Genomic DNA, 22,356 nt, shown 5'->3' with positions numbered 1-22,356 from the left:
AAATCTATCTCTGCCTTAAAATATTTAAAGAACTCTTGAACCTTTTGAAAAGGTGATGGAAGCAACAGCAGTGATAATCAACCTCTGAGTTTTAAAACTGTGGCCCAGTTCTACAGTCTTCCATTAAAGGAAACACCCTTTCCACAGCTACCCTGTCAAGACCCCTCAGGATCTTAAATAAAAACAAAAAGCGCTGTAGTAACTCAATAGGTCTGGCAGTATCTGGAGAGAGAAAGAACAGTTAATATTTTGAGTCCAAAACCTTCTTTAGAACCCTCAGGATCTGTATTTTCAATCAAGTTATTTCTTCCTTTTCTAAACCCCAGTGGGTACAAGCCTGCCTGTCCGATCTTTTCCTGTAAGGCTATCCACTCATTCCAGATATTAGTCTGATAAACCTTCTCTAAATGTTTCCAGTGCATTATATTGTTCCATAAATACAGTCACAAATACTTAGCAGTACTCCAGATGTGGTCTCAAAAGTGCCATGTACAATTGAAACATGACCATAATTTGATCTTATGCTCACAGCCTTTGTACATTTTGGAGGATAGGAAAGAGGAAATATCACTGTTCACATAATTTTGGACTTTAAAAATATCAGCTGCCAAATCATAAGCTAACTTAAAAGTTCGTCTGCTCCTTTATTTTCAAAAGTCCAAATTCCAAAGCTGATGATAATGTATTATCCATATTTGTCACACTATGCTCCTGAGAAGGGGTTCTCCGATTACAGCTGACATTGCTGATAGAAGAGCAATTCAGTTAGAAGTGACCATATTCCAATTCTGATCAGTTCCTGGTACAAAGTCAGGCAGATGGTCCAACAAAGCATGGGAGGCCACCCACACTGAGTATACTCCCTTCTCATAGAGTTTTTTAAAAAACGTTTTCCCATCACATTGATATTTCTTGTAAATTATGCCGGCGAGTGCAAAACAAAAAGGTTTGTCAAAATATGTCTTTTTCAAAGATTTTCAATATTGAACAAGCAAAAGTGACTGATGACTACAACTTGTTTAACCAAGCAAGTCTATACTCAACTTTCAACACAAGAAAGAATTTTGTTTAAAAATCTTAGCTCCCTGTAATAATGTTCAAACAATATGAAGAGAAGTTAAACAAATACAGACAACATAAAATTCACACTAACATTTTTCAAAATGCTCTTTGTGCTTGGAGATCAATTCTTTTTATAGTCGTCATTATGATACTTTTGGCAAAACAAATATTTCATTAATTTGCAATAAATATATAAATAGAATGAAATACTTACATTGAGTTCACAAGTTCCTCTTTCCCTTGCACTTGTCCCTCTACAGTTCCCCTCCTAGTATTTCGAACCCATCCCACCACTCCAAGTTTTCTAGCCTGATCCTCTGTGTACTGAAATAAAATTAATCAATTAAAACTGTGTTCAATTGCTTTTAATTTGGATCATCTGGTTACTGTACATAGGTTTCTAAAAAAATACAGTTTGAAACTACATTGCTGTTTTGAAGCAAAGCCTACCATTTGATCTGCAATGGTGTGAACTGAATACCCCTGTATACAAATATTAATAGCTACATCAGGGTAGAATTAGAACCTTTCCATTTGAAAGAATAAAAAAAGAGAGATTGAGAGAAAAATACAACTTTATATTGTGGTTTTCATGACTACCATATGTTTCAAAGCATGTTATAATACTTACAATACTTATTGAATTGTAGTCATTGTTGTTACTATAGGAAATGTAGAAGCTAATTTGCACGAAGCAAACTCACAAACAAATAACAGTATGGGTTTCTTTTTTAAAAAAACATTTACCAATCAGTCAGATACCTAAAAACATCTTTTAATAATTTAGTGCTTTTATGTTATGATTTTCAATAGTTTAAAAAGTAAAATAATTATGCAATATACTGCTATTCAAGAGTGCTGCAGCTTGTGTGCCACATATTTGCACCATTGCGAAATAGATATCCTTGCTTAATGATGATGTAATCTATTCTATGCAGGTCATGCCCACAGCAGCCAACATATGCAGAGTACTCTCAAAGTCACTTGTCCTTTTTTATTATCCTTTGAAAACTTATACAATATGAATGCACAATAAGATCTTGTAACAATCATTATCAATGACAGAATCGTTTCCAGAATGCATTGCAGGCTTTAGAAGCTATAGTACTGAAAGCTGAATTTTAAATCATCTCATTACATGAAGCATTTTAAGAGGGTTTTTTTTTCACCTGAGGTAAGGTTTGGTGTCCTCCTTCAAGTGAAATAATTATTTAACCTCTCTTCTTGTTCAATCCACAACACAAAGCTGTCCACAAATATTAATTTATTACGACCAGGCCGAAGGGTGGCTGATGTGAAATCAAAGATTTATTTGATTTAGTAAAAATCTTCCTGAGGTTACATATTCCAGAATGATACAGTACAGAAGGATCACATTCAGCCTATTTAGAGACTGCCAATTCTTTGAAACAGCTGTCCGATTATTCTCACACTCTTTCTACACAGTCCTATACATTTTCCACGTAAATATTTATCTAGTTCAATTTTTTTTGAAGGTCACTATTAAACCTCATTCCACCACCCTTTCAATTCATACATTCCTGATGATAATTCCACCACACTGCATCAGATTTTTTCATGTTACATGCAGAAATACTATAAATTATTTTAAATCTATGTTAATTGTGCACCCTTCAGAATTGTTTCCATATCTTTTAATACATTCCTTACTTCATCTGCCATGTGACTACATCTTTTACCAATCTTTATCCTCCTGAAGTCTGTTGCTATCCCCCGATTGAGCAAAGTGGAAAATCTGGAGTAGCACTGAACAGAAAGCTTCCTGTTTATCCAGAGGATTCAAGATCACTTGTGTTATCCTCATCTGTTTGGTACTGCAGTCAAATCTCTGAACTAAACTGCTCAATTTGCAGCACAAGAGATGCTAATCTATGTTACTGACTTAGAATTCTCATTGGGACATGATTAAAAAAAAGAAATTGTACAATCTAGCTATTGCTTAATTATTACTAATTAATTACTGAATTAATCGGCCACTTGTGGCACATTGTTAGTGTCCCTACCCCTAGCACAGGGAGGCCTGGGTTCATACCACTTGATCCAGAGGTGTATAAAACATCTCTGAATAGGTTGATTAGAAAAACAGGCTAATCTGCAGATTTGGTAATAGCCCGTTTAGCATTAATAAAGTTAGTATTGAGACAAAAAAACTCCAGATGCTCGAATCCCCACTTCACCACCTTGCCCTCACCACCCCCTGTATCTGCAGCGCTCCCCCCGCCTCCACACCCTGTTCTGAAGAAGGGATGCAGCTGAAACTTCCCATCGCTCTCAGCCTTCCATGGGGGCCGTTCCTCCGACAGTCATTGGTTCACACCACCCCTGCCACCGGGCCCCCAGCTGCCTTCCCCCCGCACCAGGAAGGGTGCAATGCCTGCTGGTTCACCACCCCTCTCGCCTCCAACTGGAGTCCCGGGCTATCCTTCCAGGTGGGGTTCACCTGACTCTCTTCCATTGCATTGGGTGCTCCTGGTGTGGTCTTCTCTGCAGTCGGGGAGACCAGGCATGTACTTGAAGGGCGGCTCACTTGAAAGCTGGGTCTGCAGGGCCAACCAGTCCTCACTGTCGGCACCCATTTCAGTTCCCCCAACTTCTCCCTTTCAGGCGTGACTATCCTTGGCCTCCTCCATTGCCAGGACGGGCTGCAGCGCCTATTGGGGGGGGGGGGGGGGGGGGGGAAAAGAGGGCACCCTACCTTCTGCCTGGGCACCCTGCAGCCCGTGTGACCCAGCTTTGAGTTCTCCAGTTTCAGGTGGCCTCCCTCCCCCTCACTGCCACTGTATTCATTCCTCCCATTGACCAATGAGGTCATACCCTCTACCTGCCTCCACCTATAGCCATTTCACCAGCCTGCCCTCTCACCCCCTATATCTGTAGCTCCCCTCTCACCCACCCCAAGTCCTGAAGAAGGGTTACACCCGAAACATCAACTTATTCACCTCCTGATGCTGCCTGGCTTGTTGTCTTCTTCTAGCATTATAAAATTGGCACACAACCAATCATGATAAGTAAAACCACACAGGATTGCCTCAATGACATCTTCTAACAATTTAACAGTTTGTGTTGGCGAAGTTGCAGCAATGGATTAAGAGTGCTGCAATGTCCTTTTCCAACTCATCGGTCTTAAGATCACATCTTGAGGAGGCCACTGATCTGTGATGGTTACTAGGTTTGATCAGTGGCAGATATTGGTATTATTCCGCTACTGTAGCATGAAGGCTCTTCACCAATACTAGCAGTCATGTCTTCAGTGGGCAACTGTTGACCCTGAAGATCTATCACTAAAGGCATATTAGGGTTGGAACAGCAATGCTATCTAGGACAGTTGAAGTAGGCATGCATCATAACTACACCGAGGAATTTAGAGTCACATCCGCACAATGCACTTTTTGTCGGTTACCGACCAGTTGAACGTTGATGGAGTTGACTGTCTTCTATGAAAGCCTCTGGGTGGTCCCAAAGACCTTGATGGCCACACACATATAAGTGGGGAATCCAATGACGGCCTTGAAGCTGATGACCTCTCTGCCTGCCAGGACTGGTCTGGAAATGCATAGTTAGCAGCCCTCTTAATTAAGATATTGGTCAACTCCTTGATTTAGCAATGAACTATTCATTAGGAGATCCCACACTTATCCCAGTGAACTGGGAGGTGCCTGATTAATAATAGTTCAGTGCAACAAGAGTTATAAGACCATAAGACATAGGAACAGAAATTAGGCCATTCAATCATGGCTGATAGGTTTCTCAACCTCCTTCTCCTGCTTCCTCCCCTTAAGCCTTGATGCCCTTGACAGTCAAGAACCTATCTATCTCCGTCTTAAATTTACTCAATGACCTGACCTCCACAGCCTTCTGTGGCAATGAATTCCATTGATTCACCACTCACTGGCTGAAGAAGATTCTCCTTATCTCCGTAACTAAAAGGTCTTCCCTTTACTCTAAGGCTGTACCCTCAGGTCCTAGTCTCTCCTACCAATGGAAACATCTTCCTTACATCTACTCTGTCTAAGCCATGCAGTAGTCTGTATGGTTCAATTCATCCTTCTAAACTCCATCGAGCATAGACCCAGAGTCCTCAAATGCTCCTCATATGTTAAGCTTTTCAGTCCTGGGACCATTCTCGTGAACCTCCACTGAACATGCTCCAGGGTCAGTACATCCTTCCTGAGATATGGGGCCCAAAACTGCACATAATATTCCAAATGTGGTCTGATCAGAGCCTTATAGTACCTCAGAAGTACATCCTTGCTTTTATATTCAAGTCCTCTCAAAATAAATGCCATCATTGCATTTGCCTTCCTAACTACTGACTCAACCTGCAAGTTTACTTTGAGATAATCTTGGACTAGAACTCCCAAGTCTCTTTGCACTTCAGATTTCTGAATTTTCTCCCCATTTAGAAAATAGTCCATCCTTCCATTCTTCTTACCAAAGTGCCTGACCTCACACCTTCCCACAATGTACTTCATCTGCCACTTCTTTACCCACTCTCCTAACCTGTCCAAATGAGTCTCCCCGCTTCCTCAATACTACGTGTCCATCTATCTTTGTCATCTGCAAACGTAGCCAGAATGCCCTCAGTTCATTAATTGTTAATGTATAAAGTGAAAAGTTGTGGTCCCAATACTGAGCCTTGCGGAACACCTCTCGACACTGACTGCCATCCTGAGAAGGACCCTTTTATCCCCACTCTCTGCTTTCTACCAGACAGTCAAGCTTCTATCCATGCTAGCACCTTACCTTTAACACCATGGGTCCTTATCTTACTCAGTAGCCTTCTGTATGGCACCCTGTCAAAGACCTTCTTGAAGTCCAGGTTGATAACATCCATTAGCTCTCCTTGGTCTAACCTGCTCGTTACTTCCTCAAAGACTTCCACCAGATTTGTCAGGCATGACTTTCCCTTGATGAAACCATGTTGACTTTGCCTTATTGTACCATACATTTCTAAGTATTCATAAATCTCATCTTTCAAAATGGATTCCAGGATCTTATCTACAATCGAAGTTAGGCTAATTTGTCTGTAATTTTCCATCTTTTGCCTTACTCCCTTTTTAAACAGGGGTATCTTCAAAGCCACAGGCACTGCGTGTCCATTGAGGCCCATAGGTCACAGTTTATCATTTAGCATGATGTGCAAATCCAAGACAGCCTTCCTCACCAGCCACAATCTTCTTTAACACTGACATCCTGACACCTACAGTTCTAGTCTACACCTAGTTGCGTACAGCACACTTCTGGCTCCAGTTGAATCTTTCTTGGTGTGGTGATCTACTGTCAGTTTATTCTGTACCCTTCTTCACCATGCCCAGACAAAGGGTGGCCCTCCTGATACTTTTTTATTTCTGAATCTTAGTCCTCCCTCCACCCATTAATGCTCTCCCCTTCCAGAGGAGAAATACTGGTGACAGTCCCAGGCCAAAAGGTTGTCCCTCTCTCACATGCTGTCTTTGGAGGGGATCCTTCAATTCTTCTCTGGTCATTTACCTTTTACCCAACAATAATGAGTGTCAGTGTGCTTTGCTAAGAGGTCACCACCAATCCTCCTTGAGTCAACAGCAGGTTACCATCCCCTTTTAGAGCCCGGCTGCCACTGATTACCAATGGCCTCCTCTACCATCTGTTCCACTTATTATCAAAGATTAATGAAATCAAATACTCTATGACTGACTTCCAATGACACACTTACGGCCTTGCCTCATCGCTGCCAGTCTAACCCTAAACTACCTTGACAATGAACCCAATGGTTTTGTTGCCTGAGCAAAGCAGCAACGCCACCTTGGAGCAGTTGAGAGGCTGATTCTGTTTGAATTCCAGAGCGGTACATTTTCTGTGTCAAATATACCTTTAATGCTTAATTTTAAACATTTTTGTGCTTAAACCCTACAGATATTTTCCAATTCCAGATCTTTCAGCTATATCCAGAAATGATGTGGGAATACTTCCATATAACTACACAAAATAATTCATAATCAGATCTGTGAATAATAATACAGATGTATTACATATGTAAAAATTAAAGGAGAAATGGATAAATATTTAAGCAAAAATTTAAAAGGGTATAAAGGGAAATGACCATGGGGCTAAATTGACAGTACTACATGAAAGCTGACATAATGGGCTGAATCGTCACATTCCACCCTGTTGAACTGCATACAATAAAAAGGGTATGAACTATAGTTCTGTTGGAAACTTTTGAGTAAGACAGTCATGGATTCAAACCGTACTCCAGGACAAGCACAAAATCTGCCAGTACTCCATTACTGAAAGTACCATCTTTAAACAAGATTTTTAAATGGCCTCCTATCTGCTCCCTGCACATTCACAAATTTGGCATCAGGAATATTTAAAGCGAGATGTGCTTTATTGCAGCTCTGCTTAAGCACTGAATTATGCAATCCTTTTTGCAAACTGGTGTCTTATAACTACCGCATTTCCAACAAAAGTCAGTAAATGAAAGAGGTTGCAATTATTCAGAAAACAACCTTCTTAACATTCAAGTTCTTTGGTAACCATAAATTCTTTTCCCCGCCCCCACACCAAAGCAAAGTTGCAATATTAACCAGGCCTTTTTAATTATACAACCGCACTTTTATTTGGGTTTTTTTGCCTTTTAAATTACTACAATAGCTATTCTTGTTCTCATGATTTAAAAAAAGGTTTATCCCAACATAACTAGCTTGTGAAATATATGTCAATTTTGCAGAATCCACTGACAGTTCCATGAGAGAATCTGTATATGCAGCTGTGGTCACAGTGCATTCTAACCATTCCTGCATGTTTTTGGTTGGTTTCAGGAGTTAGTAGTAAAAGATAGCATGCATCTCTTGATTCCCACAGACCAAAAATATCTCTACCTCAGCCTTAAACATATTTAAGAATGGCTCGGTCAAAACCATGGGGGGCTGGGGGGGGCACCTTTGATATGCTGCTGGTTTCTTTACTTCTGATGGTCAGGAAGAATAAACTGGCAGTTATGTACTAGAAAATTTGAGTTAATTAAAACAAACACTGCTGAACTTTTGTTAAATCTATTTTGTCATTTTCTTAAAAAAAATTACAATGACCACAATTTTAAACTGATATCCATTTTCACTTGCCAGAACATTAGTTGATCTAAACCATGATCCTTGTTTAAAACAAAAGCAGAGCTGTATCATTGACAGTTAAGAAATTAAGTGATCCTCTCATCTCGGACTGGTTCCCTAAAATACAAGGTTCCTCAGTCACTGAAAGAAATGCTTGTTCTCCTAGAAAGTACTGTGTTAGGGATGGTATAGTGGGAGGATCAGTGCTGAAGTTAAAAAGTAGGAACAACTTGATTCATAGCAAAGTGGAAAAGAGAGCAGAAGGAGAGGAGCTTGGAACTGAGGAACGACATGACACAATATGTTCCTCAACTCAGAAACAAGGAGCACAAGACAACAAATTAAAATGCAACTGAATCAAACTGACATTGAGTGTTCAGATACTGCCATCTAGGGTCCTAAAATGATGGACTGAGAATAGCACAAATCTTGCAGCTGCACCTTGCAGACTAATTTCTAGATTTACTTCTAGATTTCTTACAGTTATTACATTTCATTGGTATAAGATTTTTATTCGGATGTATATCTGATTCTTTTACAGTCAAAAATGCAAAAAAAAACAAAACATGCGTGTGATTCTTTTTCCAAGAGTTCTGTTACTAGACCATTTGGAAACGCCTCCATGTGGACAGCTCAGCTTTTCTTCTGTAAAATTATATGCAAAAATTTTTTAAAGTTGCAGAGGAGAACTTTTTTTTTTAAATAGTTGCGTTTACAGAGTTTTTGGAGAAGTCTACATATGGATGGCTCGGGAGTACATTTTTTTATATCAGAAGACTGGAAACTAACTGTTTGCTGGACAACTTGGGGGAGGGGGGTTAAATTCGATTATTCAGATAAGTAGTTAATTTCTTTTTAAGATTTCTTTTATTTTTTTTGCTTACTTAATATTAATTCTTTGGGTAAGGAAAGGTAGTTTATTTTGCATATAAGGTTCTATTGTAAACTGCTTCTTTTTAGGCTTAATATCGTTTAGGGCATACAAGAGACACAGAATTAGATGGCGAGTAGCTTTAGAGAAGTGAATACGTCGCGGATCAGTCAGATCGATGGGTGACTGTCAGAAAAGATAAAACGGTAGTTCAGAAGTCTCCTGTGGCTATTCCTCGCTCAGCTACAGATACTTAATTTTGGGTACTGTTAAAAAAGGATAGCGTCCCAGAGGACTACAGAACAGGCAGTGAGATCTTGGGCACTAAGAATGAATCTTCTGTTAAACAGGGTTTCACAAAATTTGAAAGAATTGTTGTTATAAGAAGTTTTCCTGTCAAGGACACAAACAGGAGATTCTGCGACAATAAACATGAATCGAGGATAGTATGTTGCTTGCTTTCCTGGTGCCAGGATTAAGCACATTTCAAAACATTTGAAGCACGGTGGCTCAGTGGTTAGCACTGCTGCCTCACAGCACCAGGGTCCCAGGTTCGATTCCAGCCTTGGGTGACTGTGTGGAATTTGCACATTCTCCCTGTGTCTGTGTGGGTTTCCTCTGGGTGCTCCGGTTTCCTCCCACGGTCCAAAGATGTGCAGGTCAGGTGAATTGGCCATGGTAAATTACCGTAGTGTTGGGGGCATTGGTCGGAGGGAGATGGGTCTGGGAGGGTTGCTCTTCGCAGGGTTGGTGTGGACTGGTTGGGCCGAAGGGCCTGTTTCCACTCTAGGGAATCTAATCTAATCTAATCATTAAGGGGAGAGTGAGAAACCTCAAGTTACTGCACACATCGGTGGGAAGGACATCGTTAAGGAAAAAAATTAAGGCATTACGGATTAAATATAAGAGATTAAGTAGAAGATTACAAAACAGAACCTCAAAGGTAGTAATCTCCTGGTGCCAAGACTGAATGAGGGAAAGAATAAAAAGAATAAAGAAGATAAATCAATGGCTGAGGAGATGGTGTAATGTTCTGGGATTCAAGTTCTTGGATGATTGGGATCACTTCTGGGGAAAAAAAAAGCACCTGTTCAAAAGGATGGTTTTACCAGGATTGGAAAGGGACCAATTTCCTAGCAGGAAGATTTGCTCATTCTATTAAGGGTGACTGTAAACTACTAGAGAGGGTGGGTGGGGCAGTGCTGGTGGTGAAGGGATCCCAAGTAGCAGAGTAGATAGAAAAATGGATGAGAATGGTTTTGAATGTGAAAAGAACAAGTTAATTAGAAAAGACAGACAAGAGCAAGACAGAGAACAAAGTAAATCTGAAGAATTAAATTACATTTATTTCAATGCAAGAGGTCTTACACGCAAGGCTGATGAAGTCAGGGCACATTTGGGAACATGGGATTGGGATGTCATAGCTATTACAGAAACTTGGCTGAGGGATGCACAGAATTGGCAGTTCAATGTTCTGGGTTTTGGATATCATAGCAAGGACAGAAAGGGAAGCAAAAGAGGAGAGGGGAGTGGCATTTTTGATTAAAGAAAACATTACTGTTGTAATCAGAGAAGATATTTCTGAAAACTTGTCCAGTGAAAATATATGGGTTGGAATTAGAAATAAAAAAGAAATGGGATTAATGGGATTGTACTATAATGGGATTGTACTATATGGGATTGTACTATACCTTAATGGGATTGTACTATAGACCCCCCCAATAGTCAGAGGGAAATTGAGGAACAAATATCTAGAGAGATCTCAGATATATATAAGAATAATAAGGTTATAATAGTAGGTGATTTTAGTTTAGATTAGATTACTTACAGTGTGGAAACAGGCCCTTCGGCCCAACCAGTCCACACCGACCCGCCAAAGTGCAACCCACCCATACCCCCACATTTACCCCTTCACCTAACACTACGGGCAATTTATTATGGCCAATTCACCTGACCTGCACATCTTTCGACTGTGGGAGGAAACCGGAGCACCCGGAGGAAACCCACGCAGACACGGGGAGAATGTGCAAACTCCACACAGTCAGTCGCCTGAGGTGGGATTTGAACCTGGGTCTCTGGTGCTGTGAGGCAGCAGTGCTAACCACTGTGCCACCGTGCCGCCCATAAAACAGCTGAGGCTCCTTCGAGCCGGAATTGAACCGGCGACCTATGGATGACAGATTTGCGACACACTACAGTCCTCCGCTATACCAGCTGAGCTATCGAAGGAGAGCCCGAACATTGTTTTCCAAACATTGACTGGGACTACCACAGTGTTGAAGGTTTAGATGGTGAAGAATTTGTTACATGTGTTCAAAAGAATTTTCTTTATCAATATGTGAATGTTCCCACTAGGGAAAGAACAAAACTTGACCTTCCATGGGTAATAAAACAGGGCATGTGATTGAAGTGATAATAGGGGAATGCTTTGGGTCGAGTGAGTGACACGGCATGTGACTGAAGTGATAATTAGGTAAACGCTTTGGGCCTAGAGATCACAATTCTATTTGTTTTAAGTAGTTATGGAAGAGGAGAAACTTTCCATAAGTGCTAAATGCTTTTAATTGTGGAGTAAGGTAAATTTTAAATGGTATGAGACAAGAAATTTCACAAAGTGACGGGAGTTGACTGTTAGCAGATAAAGGGATGTCTGATAAGTGGGAGGCTTCCAAAAGTGTGATAATGAGAGTTCAGAGTCATTGTGTTCCTTTTCGAGTAAAAGGTAAGGCTGACAGGCTATCAGACAACAATGGCTGAATAAAGATATTGAAGTTTTAGCCAAAAATTTAAAAAGTCATATATTTGACAGACAACTGGGTTTGAATGAATCGCTTGAACAGTATAATGTGTGCAGGGAAATTCTTGAGGGAGATCAGGAAGGCAAAAAGATATGAGATAACCTTGGCAAATAATGTTAAAGATAATCCAAAGACATTCGACAAGTACATTAAGAGCAAGAGACCAGAGACCAATTAGAGAGAGAGTAGGGCCCCTTAAAGATCAAATAAATCATTTTTGTGTTGATGTCAGCAGATGGGAGAGATATTAAATGAATATTATGCATCAGTTTTTACTGTAGAGAAGGAAGTGGGTGTGAGAGAACTCAGAGAAACAAATAGCAATGTCTCGACAACAGTTCACATTACAAAAGAGGAAGTGCTGGAGGTCTTATAAAATATAAAGTTGGTTAACTCTCTGGGACCTGACCTATTGCATCCAGGATATTGTGGGAAGCTAGGGAGGAAATTGCAGAAATATTTGTATCATTTGTAACTACAGGTGAGGTGCCAGATTACTGGATACCAGCTAATGTTTGTGTTTTTGTTTAAGAAACAATCTACGGAGAAGACTAGGAACTATTGACCTGAGAGCCCGACTTTGATGGTGCGTATGTTGTTGGAAGTGATTCTGAAAAGCAGATTTTTTTGAGCATTTGGAGAGGCAAGGAATGATTAGGAATAGCCAGCATGATTTGTGTGAGGACAGTTGAGTCTCACAAACTTGATTGACTTTTTTGAGAAAGTAACCAGGGAGATGATGAGGCCAAAGCAGCAGACATTGTTTATATGGAAGTTAGTGAAACCTTTGACAAAGTTCTGCAATACAGACTAATTAGTAAAGTTAGGATACATGGAAGTCAGAGTGAGCTTGCCAACTGGATACAAAATTGATTAATGGCAGGAGATAGTGTGATGGTGGAGGGTTGTTTTTAAGACTGGAGACTTAAGACCAGCAGTGTTTTATAGGGATTGGTGCTGGGTCCACTTTTGTTTGTAATTTATATAAATGATTTAGAAGAGAATATAGATGGTGTGGTTAGTAAGTTTACATATAACACCAAAATGTATTGTGGACATTGAAAAAGATTATCTAAGATTACAAAGAGATTGTGATCAATTGGGCCAATGGGTTGAAGAGTGGCAGATGGAGTTTAATTTGGATAGATACAAGGTATTGCAAGCTTAGTAATACCTCTCCTATAGTAGGGCAACTAGAAGAGGCCTCCCCTCATGTCTGACACAATGTCCTAACTACTATACTCAAAGGCCTGAGCAATGAAGGGAAGCGTGCTAAATGCCTCCTTAAGCACTCTACCTATAAGTGACACAAACTTCAAAGAATTATGTGCCTGAACCCCTAGATCTCTCTGTTCTATAATACTACTCAAGGCCCTACATTTAATTCTCTAAGTTGTGCCCTTGTTTGTTTTCTCAAAATGCTATAGGTGGGATATTATTAACCTGGAAAGGGCTCAGGAGAGAATTACCAAGATGTTGCAGGAATGGAGGGTTTGAGTCATGAAGAGAAGCTGAAACTTTTCTCACTTGAGCAAAGGAGGCTGAGGGGTGACCTTATATAGGTTTATAAAATTATGAGGGATATAAAATTATGAGGTGGCTTTTGCGTAGGATGGGGGACTCCAAGACTAGGGAGCATATTTTTAAGGTGAGGAGAACGATTTAAAACGACATGAAGGACAATTCTTTTAAGAAAACACAGTGGTCTATATGTGGAATGAACTTCCAGAGGAAGTGGTGAATGCGAGTACAGTTACAATGTTTTAAAGACACCTAGGTAAGTACATGAATAAAAAATGTTTGGAGGAATATGGACCAAGCTCAGACAGGTGGGACTAGTTTAGTTTGGGTTATGGTCGGCATGGACTGGCTGGACCAAAGGGTCTATTTCCGAGCTGTATGACTCTATGACTACGACTCTATCTGGCTATCACCTTGGTATCAGTGTGTGTTGAACAGTGGAGGTGATGTGTTATGAAGATGAAGGTGTGTACTATACCTTTAAGAGGGAATGAATGCTGTTTTGCAATGAGAGTTTACAAGCACCTGTCACATGACTGGCTAGCAGTCTTAGAGTGTACTGGAAAATTGAAAATATACACCATTTCACTGTGAAATAGATCCCAGAGTTGTTTTGACAACAATTATATCCCAGGATACAAAAACCAAATTGAGTTTGAATTTATTGTTTTTGCCAACCTTGAACCAATGAGATGATCTGATGTTGGGGGATAAAGAAGCAAACATTTGAAAGTTAGACAGAGAGTAAGCTTCCATTCAAAACACTCTCTGTCAAAGGTACCTTTTTCATATGAAACACCTTTGCAGCAAAAGACCGAGGCTCAGGGAGATCTTCAGCCAGAGGAAGATAGACATAGATGACAACTGCCACTGCGTTAATTTGGTGTAATTTTAATAAGGGTTTTTATGGGAATGGAATATTGTTATAGAGTTGGAGGCAGATAACAAGCATTTAAGAGAAAGGAGGCATAGAATTGTAAGTGGTTGTTGTTTAATGTTCACTGTTGGAGTTATAGAATAAATTGATATTTTTTTTCTTTAAATAGTGGAATTTGGGAGTTCTCTGTCACACATTCTTTAACAGGTTACGAGGCGAGGTCAGCTTTTCTGTGTGTTTGGTTTAATTAACAGAAGCGTTCACCATTGTGTCGTAACAGAAGCAACAACAGGTGTTATTTATTAAAAGAATTAGAAGTTACCCATAAATTCAAAAAAATGTTTATCCCAACAAATTACAAACCTCTGCTTTACTGATTTTTAAGAATATTAAATGATTCCGCAGCAGTCATCTTACCATTCTGAAACAGACCCCTGTGGAAAAAGAAAAAGTATAGATCAACCATGTAATCCCACTAAAACAAAAAGCCAGTGTAATAAATTAGATGATTTCATATCAGGTTGGTTTCAAGCACATAGAATTAAACATCTGCAAATGGCCTCTGCCTGCTTTTCACCAATGTTATTTCCTAAATTTTACATTACTTTTTCCACAAGTTGTGGACATCACTGACTGGGCCAGTTTTTATTGCATTTTCCTAATGACTGTTGAGATGGTGGCTATTAGCTGCTTTCTTGAATATTCCAATTGTTTTCATGTTGACTTAAAATCATAAAACTTCCTAATTAAACCTTTGAAAAATCCTTTGTAAACATTTTATAATTGGAAACTCTAAAATTACAAGGGATTCATAATAAATATTCCATACACACAATGAAAACACCCAATTTTTTCAAAAGTATTTCCCAGATTTTCCTCCAACTTAAAATTTCTGTAATGGAAACTTCAATTCCCCATGCACAAGTGACAGCTAAATGGAGTTTGTGGCTGGTTCCTTCTTAGCCCTAACTTAAAATGTCTGATATTTCAAATGGATAAGGTATCCATTTGAGTCAGGCCATTTGAATTAGAGTCCAATTGGTATCATGAGAACATGGACTTAATTTGCAGCAGATGATGAGCGGGGTTTACTTTAATCAACTGATTAGCAACAACCATGATTGAAGACAGAGGTTAGTACAGTTAGATTTTCCTTTATGTGATAATGAGGAATCTGAGTGTTTCTCTGGACTTTATAACGAACGTACAATTCTCTCGTCACAAATAGTTCCCACCTTGCAAACTGCTGGTTATTCCAGATATTTCCATATCTCCCCCTTTTCTGGCATTAAATGTCTTTCAAACCAAATTCATTAGTTTACAAACTTTCTGGACAAAGCCCTGCCAAAAAAAATTAGCCTCTCTAAATAAGGGAATGGCACTGACAGACTTAAAAAAAAAACTGACTTTCTGTTCCTTTGATGATATCTCTCTTTTCTTCCACATCTGTATCTGTCTTGTGGAGATGCTAGCCCTTTATCTGGTTACACTTCCTACATTTTTTTTACCCTCTTCCCTCCCAGAATAACGGACTTTAGGAAATTTTATTTCTTTTCACTCTCCTTTTTCATCTTCCACGATGCCCTCTTTCACAAGTTGGCAAGCCAAAAGCATGTCAAGCTGACAAATGGATCAATAAATAGATTGACAACTTGGGCTGAACAGATCAGCTTGGGGTATCTTCATGGCAAGAAGCAAAAAGGACAAGCAGGGAATGGTTGTAGTGTGGGGCTTTCATGGCAAATGCCTGCATAGAAAATATTTGGGCTAAAAGTATAAACTGTATTTGAAGCAGGTAGGCCAGAAGTCAATGGAGCAAGCAAACACTCAGGAGAAGTGGATAGTCAAGCAAGCATTCAGAAAAGGCCATTGGGATATCTTTGAAACCCAAGTTGCTTCCTACCCCTCAGTGCCTGCTTCCCAAGATCTGCAAACAAAACTGTCTTGGTAAATAGTGTTTTCAGCCTGTTCTTGGCCCACCAAGCTAAGCTTTTCTACTTGCCTTTCCTTTTCCTTCCTCGTCTCTCGCTCTTCATCCCTCCACCAACCCTCATATCTGCAACATTTTAATGCCTTCTAATACATTGTCCTTTTCCAGCTTCCAAGCCCTAACAGTCTCCATTTCTCCCATGATGCTTGGGACTTTGAAACCTCCAATTTCTACCAGGACACTTCTGTGAGGCTTCCTCATCTTCTTGGAATGGAGGCCCAAACAATTCCCATCCACCACACTCTTGTCACCAAACTAAGACTTATTCTTATACTGAATAGAAACTATTGTGTTGAGGAAGCAGGGAGGCTGTACAAGGGATTTGTCCACACTCCCAGCCTGTCTAAGTGGTGGCTGATGGAACACAATGTGGGAAAGTGAGAGATTGTGCACCTTGGTAGAAAAAATAGACATGTTGTGGAAGTGCCAATGTTGGACTGTAATAGATAAAGTTAAAAATCACACAACACCAGGTTATAGTCCAACAGGTTTATTTGGAAGTACAAGCTTTTGGAGCACTGCTCCTTCAACACGTAGAATAGAGGCACAGACTATTTTCTAAGTGGGGAAAACGTTTGGAAATCTGAAGCACAAAGGGACTAAGGAGTCCTATTTCAGCATTCTCTAAGTTAACATGCAGGTTTATTTGGTGATTAGAAAGGCAAATGCAATGTTAGTAATCATTTCATGAGGTCCACAATACAAGGGCAGACATGTACTACTGAGACTATCCAATGTTGTCATCTGACCACATTTAGAATATTGTGAGTGGTTACAGGTCCCGTATCTAAGGAAGGATATGCTGGCCTTCAAAAGCTTTTCAGAGGAGGCTTACAACAATGATCCCTGGGATGAAAGCTTATCATGAGGACTCTGGGTCTGAACGTGTTGGAATTTAGAAGGATTGGGGTAGGGAAGGCAGATCATAGTACAACTTACACCAGAATACTTAAAGGCCTGGATAGAATAGATATGGAGAAGATATTTCCACTAGTAGGAGAGACTTGTACCCGAGGGCACAGCCTCAGAATGAAAGGACAACATTTTAAGAATTGAGATGAGGAAGAATTTCTTCAGCCAAAGGGTGATGTATATATGGAATAACTTGTCACAAACGGCTCTGGAGACCAAGTTGAGTGTATTTATGACACAGACAATCAGATTCATACAGTACAGAACCAGACACTTCAGTCCAACCCGTCCAGACCAACCAGACATCCCAATCTGATCTAGTCCAATTTGCCAGAATTTGGCCTATACCCCTCAAAACCATCACTATTTGTATACCCATCCAGACACCTTTAAAATATTTAATTATATACACCTCCACCATTTCCTCTGGCAGTTCTTTCCGTACATGCACTCTCTGCATGCAAATGTTACCCCTCAAGTCCTTTTAAATCTTTCCCCTCTCACCTTAAACCTTATGCCATCTAGGTTTGGACTCCACCACCCTAGGAAAAAGATCTTGCCTATTCACCTATCCATGCCCCTTATGAGTTTGTAGACCTCTGTCAGGTCAGCCCTCAAGGTCTTGATTAGTAAGGGGATCAAATGTTACAAGGAGAATGCAGGAATGTGGGGTTGAAAAACATATCACCCCTGATCCAGTAGCAGAGCAAACTTGATGGGCCAGATGGCCTTATTCTGCTCCGGCATCTTATGATCCTTTCCTTTCATCTAATCCAAATAAGTATAAGATGGAAAACCATTTGAGTCCTGACTATGCCCATTTTTTCATGGAATACATTCTTCATTCTAATTCTACTCAGGTCCACTCTCTCCATTTCATAACTTTTTGGTATTGCTTATTGCTGTCACTCAGAACTGGAAAAAGTAATCATCTTGGTTTCAATTTTTCACTCATTTTGCTTTAACGTGGTCCATTTCCAACTCTCCTCATCCTTCCCTGGACTTCTCTATCATCATTCCGGAGGATTGACTATAACCAAAAGCGACTACTTTCTTCCCCCAAACTTCCTGAAATGTCTCTCCACCATTCTCCCAGTTTCTCCATCTCATGTTCTTACAATGCCAACTTACACAGCAGTGGTTCCAATTTATTTTCCTTTTCCACAACCCTTCAAGCTTATTTGCAAGGGCCATGAACTGTAATTCTTCAATTTTTGCTCTCACGCTGTCCTTTCCCTTCAAGAATCAAGTGTGTTTTCCTTTCCACCTCACCAGTCTCCACATTCACAGATTGTCCTCCATTATTTTCACTGCTCAGAGTGAACAAAATTCAAACACATCTTCCCTTCTTTTTTAGCATTCCAAATCTGCTATTCCCTTAATTACTTGCCCACTTCTCTATCAAACACCTTCAAGCCTTCCACCACACCTTTCCACGCAAACACAGAAGTAAAAAAAACTACCATATGCTTCCTCCCTTCACTCCATCTGGTACCCCAATCACTCCTCACAAGAGAAATGGCAATTTACTCAAATTTTAAAATTTAATATATTGTATTTACTGCTCATGACCAAAGCCTGTAATTGGTGTTGCGGCTTCAACAGCCTGCTCGCCAGAGAAGCAGTCTCCAAGTCAATTAAGAGTTCATGCATGCAAAAATGTGAACTTGAAACAGATTTGCACTAAGGCAAACCCAGTGCCCAAAATACTCAGGACTCCTGTTCCCCAGCTCCATTGGGAAAGTTCAGCCCATTACCTCTGCTTCGCTTTCCACAAATAGTGCCTGGTCTCCAGTGTTTCCAGCATTCCCCCCACCCACCAACCTTCTGTGTCAGAAATATGCAGTCCTGCATTTTTTCTGTGAATGAAAATGCAGTGGATGGCAACAAACTGGAAATCAATGTAACTATTCTTCACATTTCTTAAGACTTAGGGACTACAAGTAACCAAATCCAGACCTAGACACAAAATAAAAGACAAATCAGAGTTATAGTCTTCAGATAATGCAGTAAATGTTATCACTGAGATTTGGGAGAAGTGAGCAAAATTTGTAGAATGGAGGGTTTATATGACTTTATATTTCAATTCCGAAGCTAATGAACACTGTTTAGAATGCAAGTGGCTTGCTTCAACTGTTCTGAGGAAACTGATTAAAGTGGGAAGAAAATGGCAATTTTAGAATTAAAGATAGTACAGGAAGAGTGTTTAATCATTCTATGTGGAATATAACTTTGCAGTATTTTAATGAAATATTTATAATTGAACACAAGTTTATTGACAGAATGTTTAATTCAGAAAGCATTTTCAGTAATTGTTAACTATCTTTCTTTTAATTGTTAATCACCTGACTTACTATTCATCACCACCGGGTTTTCAAAAGCTTACTAGGTGCTGCTGTGCTTTTTTGAAAAAAACCTCTAAATTTTGTCTCCAATTTTTATTTTCAGCCAAAAGAATATTATTAAAAGGAAAATAATCATAGCAAGGAGAAATTGTCTTGTACAAACAAGACCTTCACTACATTTTAGACTATTACAGAAAATACTGGAAATATTCAGGTTTGGTATCAACTTTTAGAGAAAGCAAGTTAACGTTTGAGGGTCGGTATAAAAAGGTCACCTAAACCTGAAAAGGGTACTTTTTTTTTCTATTTTCAGCAACAGTACCATACCTGAATATTTTCCGTTTTATTTCAGTTTCTAGCATCTGTGCAATAGATGACTGGATACGTCTGCAAATACGCTGGAGGATCACGTGACACCCCCAAATGTTAAAGGTCTCTGACAGTCGCCAGCGACCAGAATAGAAATCATTGACTGTAAACTTGTACATACACTTTCGGCCTGAGCTGCTGTACAAAAATACTTATTTGTGACGCATTGTTCACAGCTTTCAGCTGGTCCGGAAACATGCCAGTTCCCAGGTTGCTATTCTCAATTTTGCTTCTCAAAGTCCGACTTTCACAATAGAAAAATATCTCGCGCCCGCTGGCCTTGTCAAACGTGAAAGTGTTGCATTTTCTGCACTGTCTTAACATTCGGTCTCGACCAAAAAGAGTCTTGTCATTTTTCAGCCAGCACTTTGCAAAGTCCCGGCCTTTCTCTGTTCGTGTAGGAGGGGCGTTAGGTACCATAATCCTAACCCTTTTCTTATTTTAGATACAAAATAAAACCTCCTGGTTGTAATGAAATTCGGCTGCGAATGTATTGCACCGCAATTTCTTAAACAATAAATGATAAATACCGCGTTCGAGAGAGGGTGCGCGGCGATGTGTCCTGAACACATGTTTAAGGGTCTATTTATATTCCCCACACTTACCCTGTACTCGGCCATTAATTTCATAATCTATCGATTTGAATCGCGCTGCCACTGACCCCACCTTTGACATTATCAACAATAAACCGAAACAAATCGTTAGTTTAGCCGCACTGCACATCCAACAGCAGAGAGCGAGAGCACCGGCACAAGCCGTCAACACAGCCCGCTCCAAGCTTCCCTAATCCTCCCCTCACCACCTACACCGGATATGCTCCGTTCCAGCTTTTTCTTGATCCACTCCGGTCATCTGGAAGCAGCTATTCCGCAAGATGCGAATCATAATCTGGAGGTACTGCTGTTGGGCTGGGGTGTACAAAGTTAAAAATCACACAACACCAGGTTATAGTCCAACAGGTTTATTTGGACGCACTAGCTTTCGAAGCGTCATTTCTTCATCAGGTGGTTGTGGAGCATAAGATGGTAAGACACAGAATTTATGGCAAAGGTTTACAAATTATATATTGAAGAAGACCTGGATTGTTTAAGTCTCTCATTTTTTGGAATGACCATGTTGGTTTCAGTTCTTTCATATGTAAATCCCAGAACTTTTTTATAAGGTTACATACACTCACACAGACCCTCTCTCATACGCTCACGCACACACCTCCCCCAATACTCACACCCACACCCTCTCACAGACTTCTACCCCTTTACACTCACACTCATACACGTACACTGTCTCACAGACACTCATCCCCCCATCCCCCACCACACACACATATATGTTTGTGGGGTGAATTTGTACTTGCAGAATTACTTTTTATTTTGCTCAAAAACTGCATGGCTCCATGTAAGATTCTGTAAATCCTTTTTTTAGAATACAATCAGTCTGAACATTGGGAAACAGACAGACAGATTTTAACCTTATACCTTCAATGCATTATCTATGCTGACGTGACACCTATTGTTAAAGTTCACTTGAGAATGTAACTTTTTTTAAAAAGTTCTGGGTTTACATGGGAAAGAACTGAAACCAACATGATTTGGAGGTGCCGGTGTTGGACTGGGGTGTACAAAGTTAAAAATCACACAACACCACCTTATAGTCCAACAGGTTTATTTGGAAGCACTAGCTTTCGGAGCGCTGCTCCTTCATCATCCAATTAAACCTGTTGGACTATAACCTGGTGTTGTGTGATTTTTGACTTTGAATCCAACATAGTCATTGTAAAATATGACAGACTTAACAAACAATCCAGATCTTTTTCAATATAACATTTCAGTTGCATCACACTGTAAACTTTTGCTGTAAATTCTGTGTCTTATGATCTTATTCTCCACAACCACCTGATGAAGGAGCAACGTTAGGAAAGCTAGTGCTTCCAAATAAACCTGTTGGACTATAACCTGGCATTTTGTGAATTTTAACTGGAGTTGTGTGATTTTTAACGAGATGTGAATGGTGGGAATCTCAAATAGAGGTTGATTTGTAAGAAGTGACCTCTCATTTGGAAATGCTGCATTTATACTGGATTTCTGCAGGAGGGCGAAAGTCCTCAAGGCATCTTTTCTGTCAAACCCCCCATAAGCTTCACTGCATTTGTTTCCATTGTTTTAAATCTAATTAGTACAGAATGAATCTGTTTGATCTTTGCACATAAGATAACCTAGTGAACCTCTCTGAACTGCTTCTAATAAAAGGGTTTTCCTCTTGACATAAAGAAAACAGAACTGCCTGCAGTATTGTAGTTGTGATGTCATTAATGCTCTATACAATCCTAGCAAACCTTTTTTCTGCTCCATCTCCTTTGCAATATATATAATATTTGTCTTCCTAATTACTTGCTGCAACCATGTGCTAATCTTTTGAGATTCATGTACAAGAACACCTGAAATAGCTCCGAGGCCAATATCCTATTAGTAAGGCACCGTGTATTCACGTGCCCTTAGTATT

General features: G+C 39.9%; 1 protein-coding gene across 4 annotated transcripts in view; it reads right to left on the bottom strand.

The window, feature by feature from the left end:
• The window catches only part of acyp2 (acylphosphatase 2, muscle type), a 114,484-nt gene extending 93,835 nt beyond the window's left edge, over positions 1–20,649 (bottom strand). For 2 of the 4 annotated variants that reach the window (XM_043695953.2, XM_087991387.1), the window contains exons 1-2: positions 20,463–20,601; positions 1,277–1,386 (exon numbers count right to left, since the gene is read on the bottom strand). In XM_043695953.2, coding sequence (XP_043551888.1) covers positions 1,277–1,386; positions 20,463–20,486 — 134 coding nt within the window. In that variant the 5' untranslated portion in view covers positions 20,487–20,601. Of the gene's footprint in view, positions 1–1,276; positions 1,387–14,658; positions 14,676–20,462 lie in introns of all 4 variants that reach the window. The other 2 variants (XM_043695951.2, XM_043695952.2) reach the window with 2 other exon arrangements.
• Between the last annotated feature and the right edge of the window lie 1,707 nt (positions 20,650–22,356).

Source organism: Chiloscyllium plagiosum, unplaced genomic scaffold, assembly GCF_037043375.1.
Source record: "Chiloscyllium plagiosum isolate Xiang-an unplaced genomic scaffold, Cpla_swu_hap1 HiC_scaffold_10, whole genome shotgun sequence".
Classification (NCBI taxonomy): domain Eukaryota; kingdom Metazoa; phylum Chordata; class Chondrichthyes; order Orectolobiformes; family Hemiscylliidae; genus Chiloscyllium; species Chiloscyllium plagiosum.
Note: the sequence above shows the minus strand (reverse complement) of the source record. Positions and strands in the feature narration are given on the sequence as shown.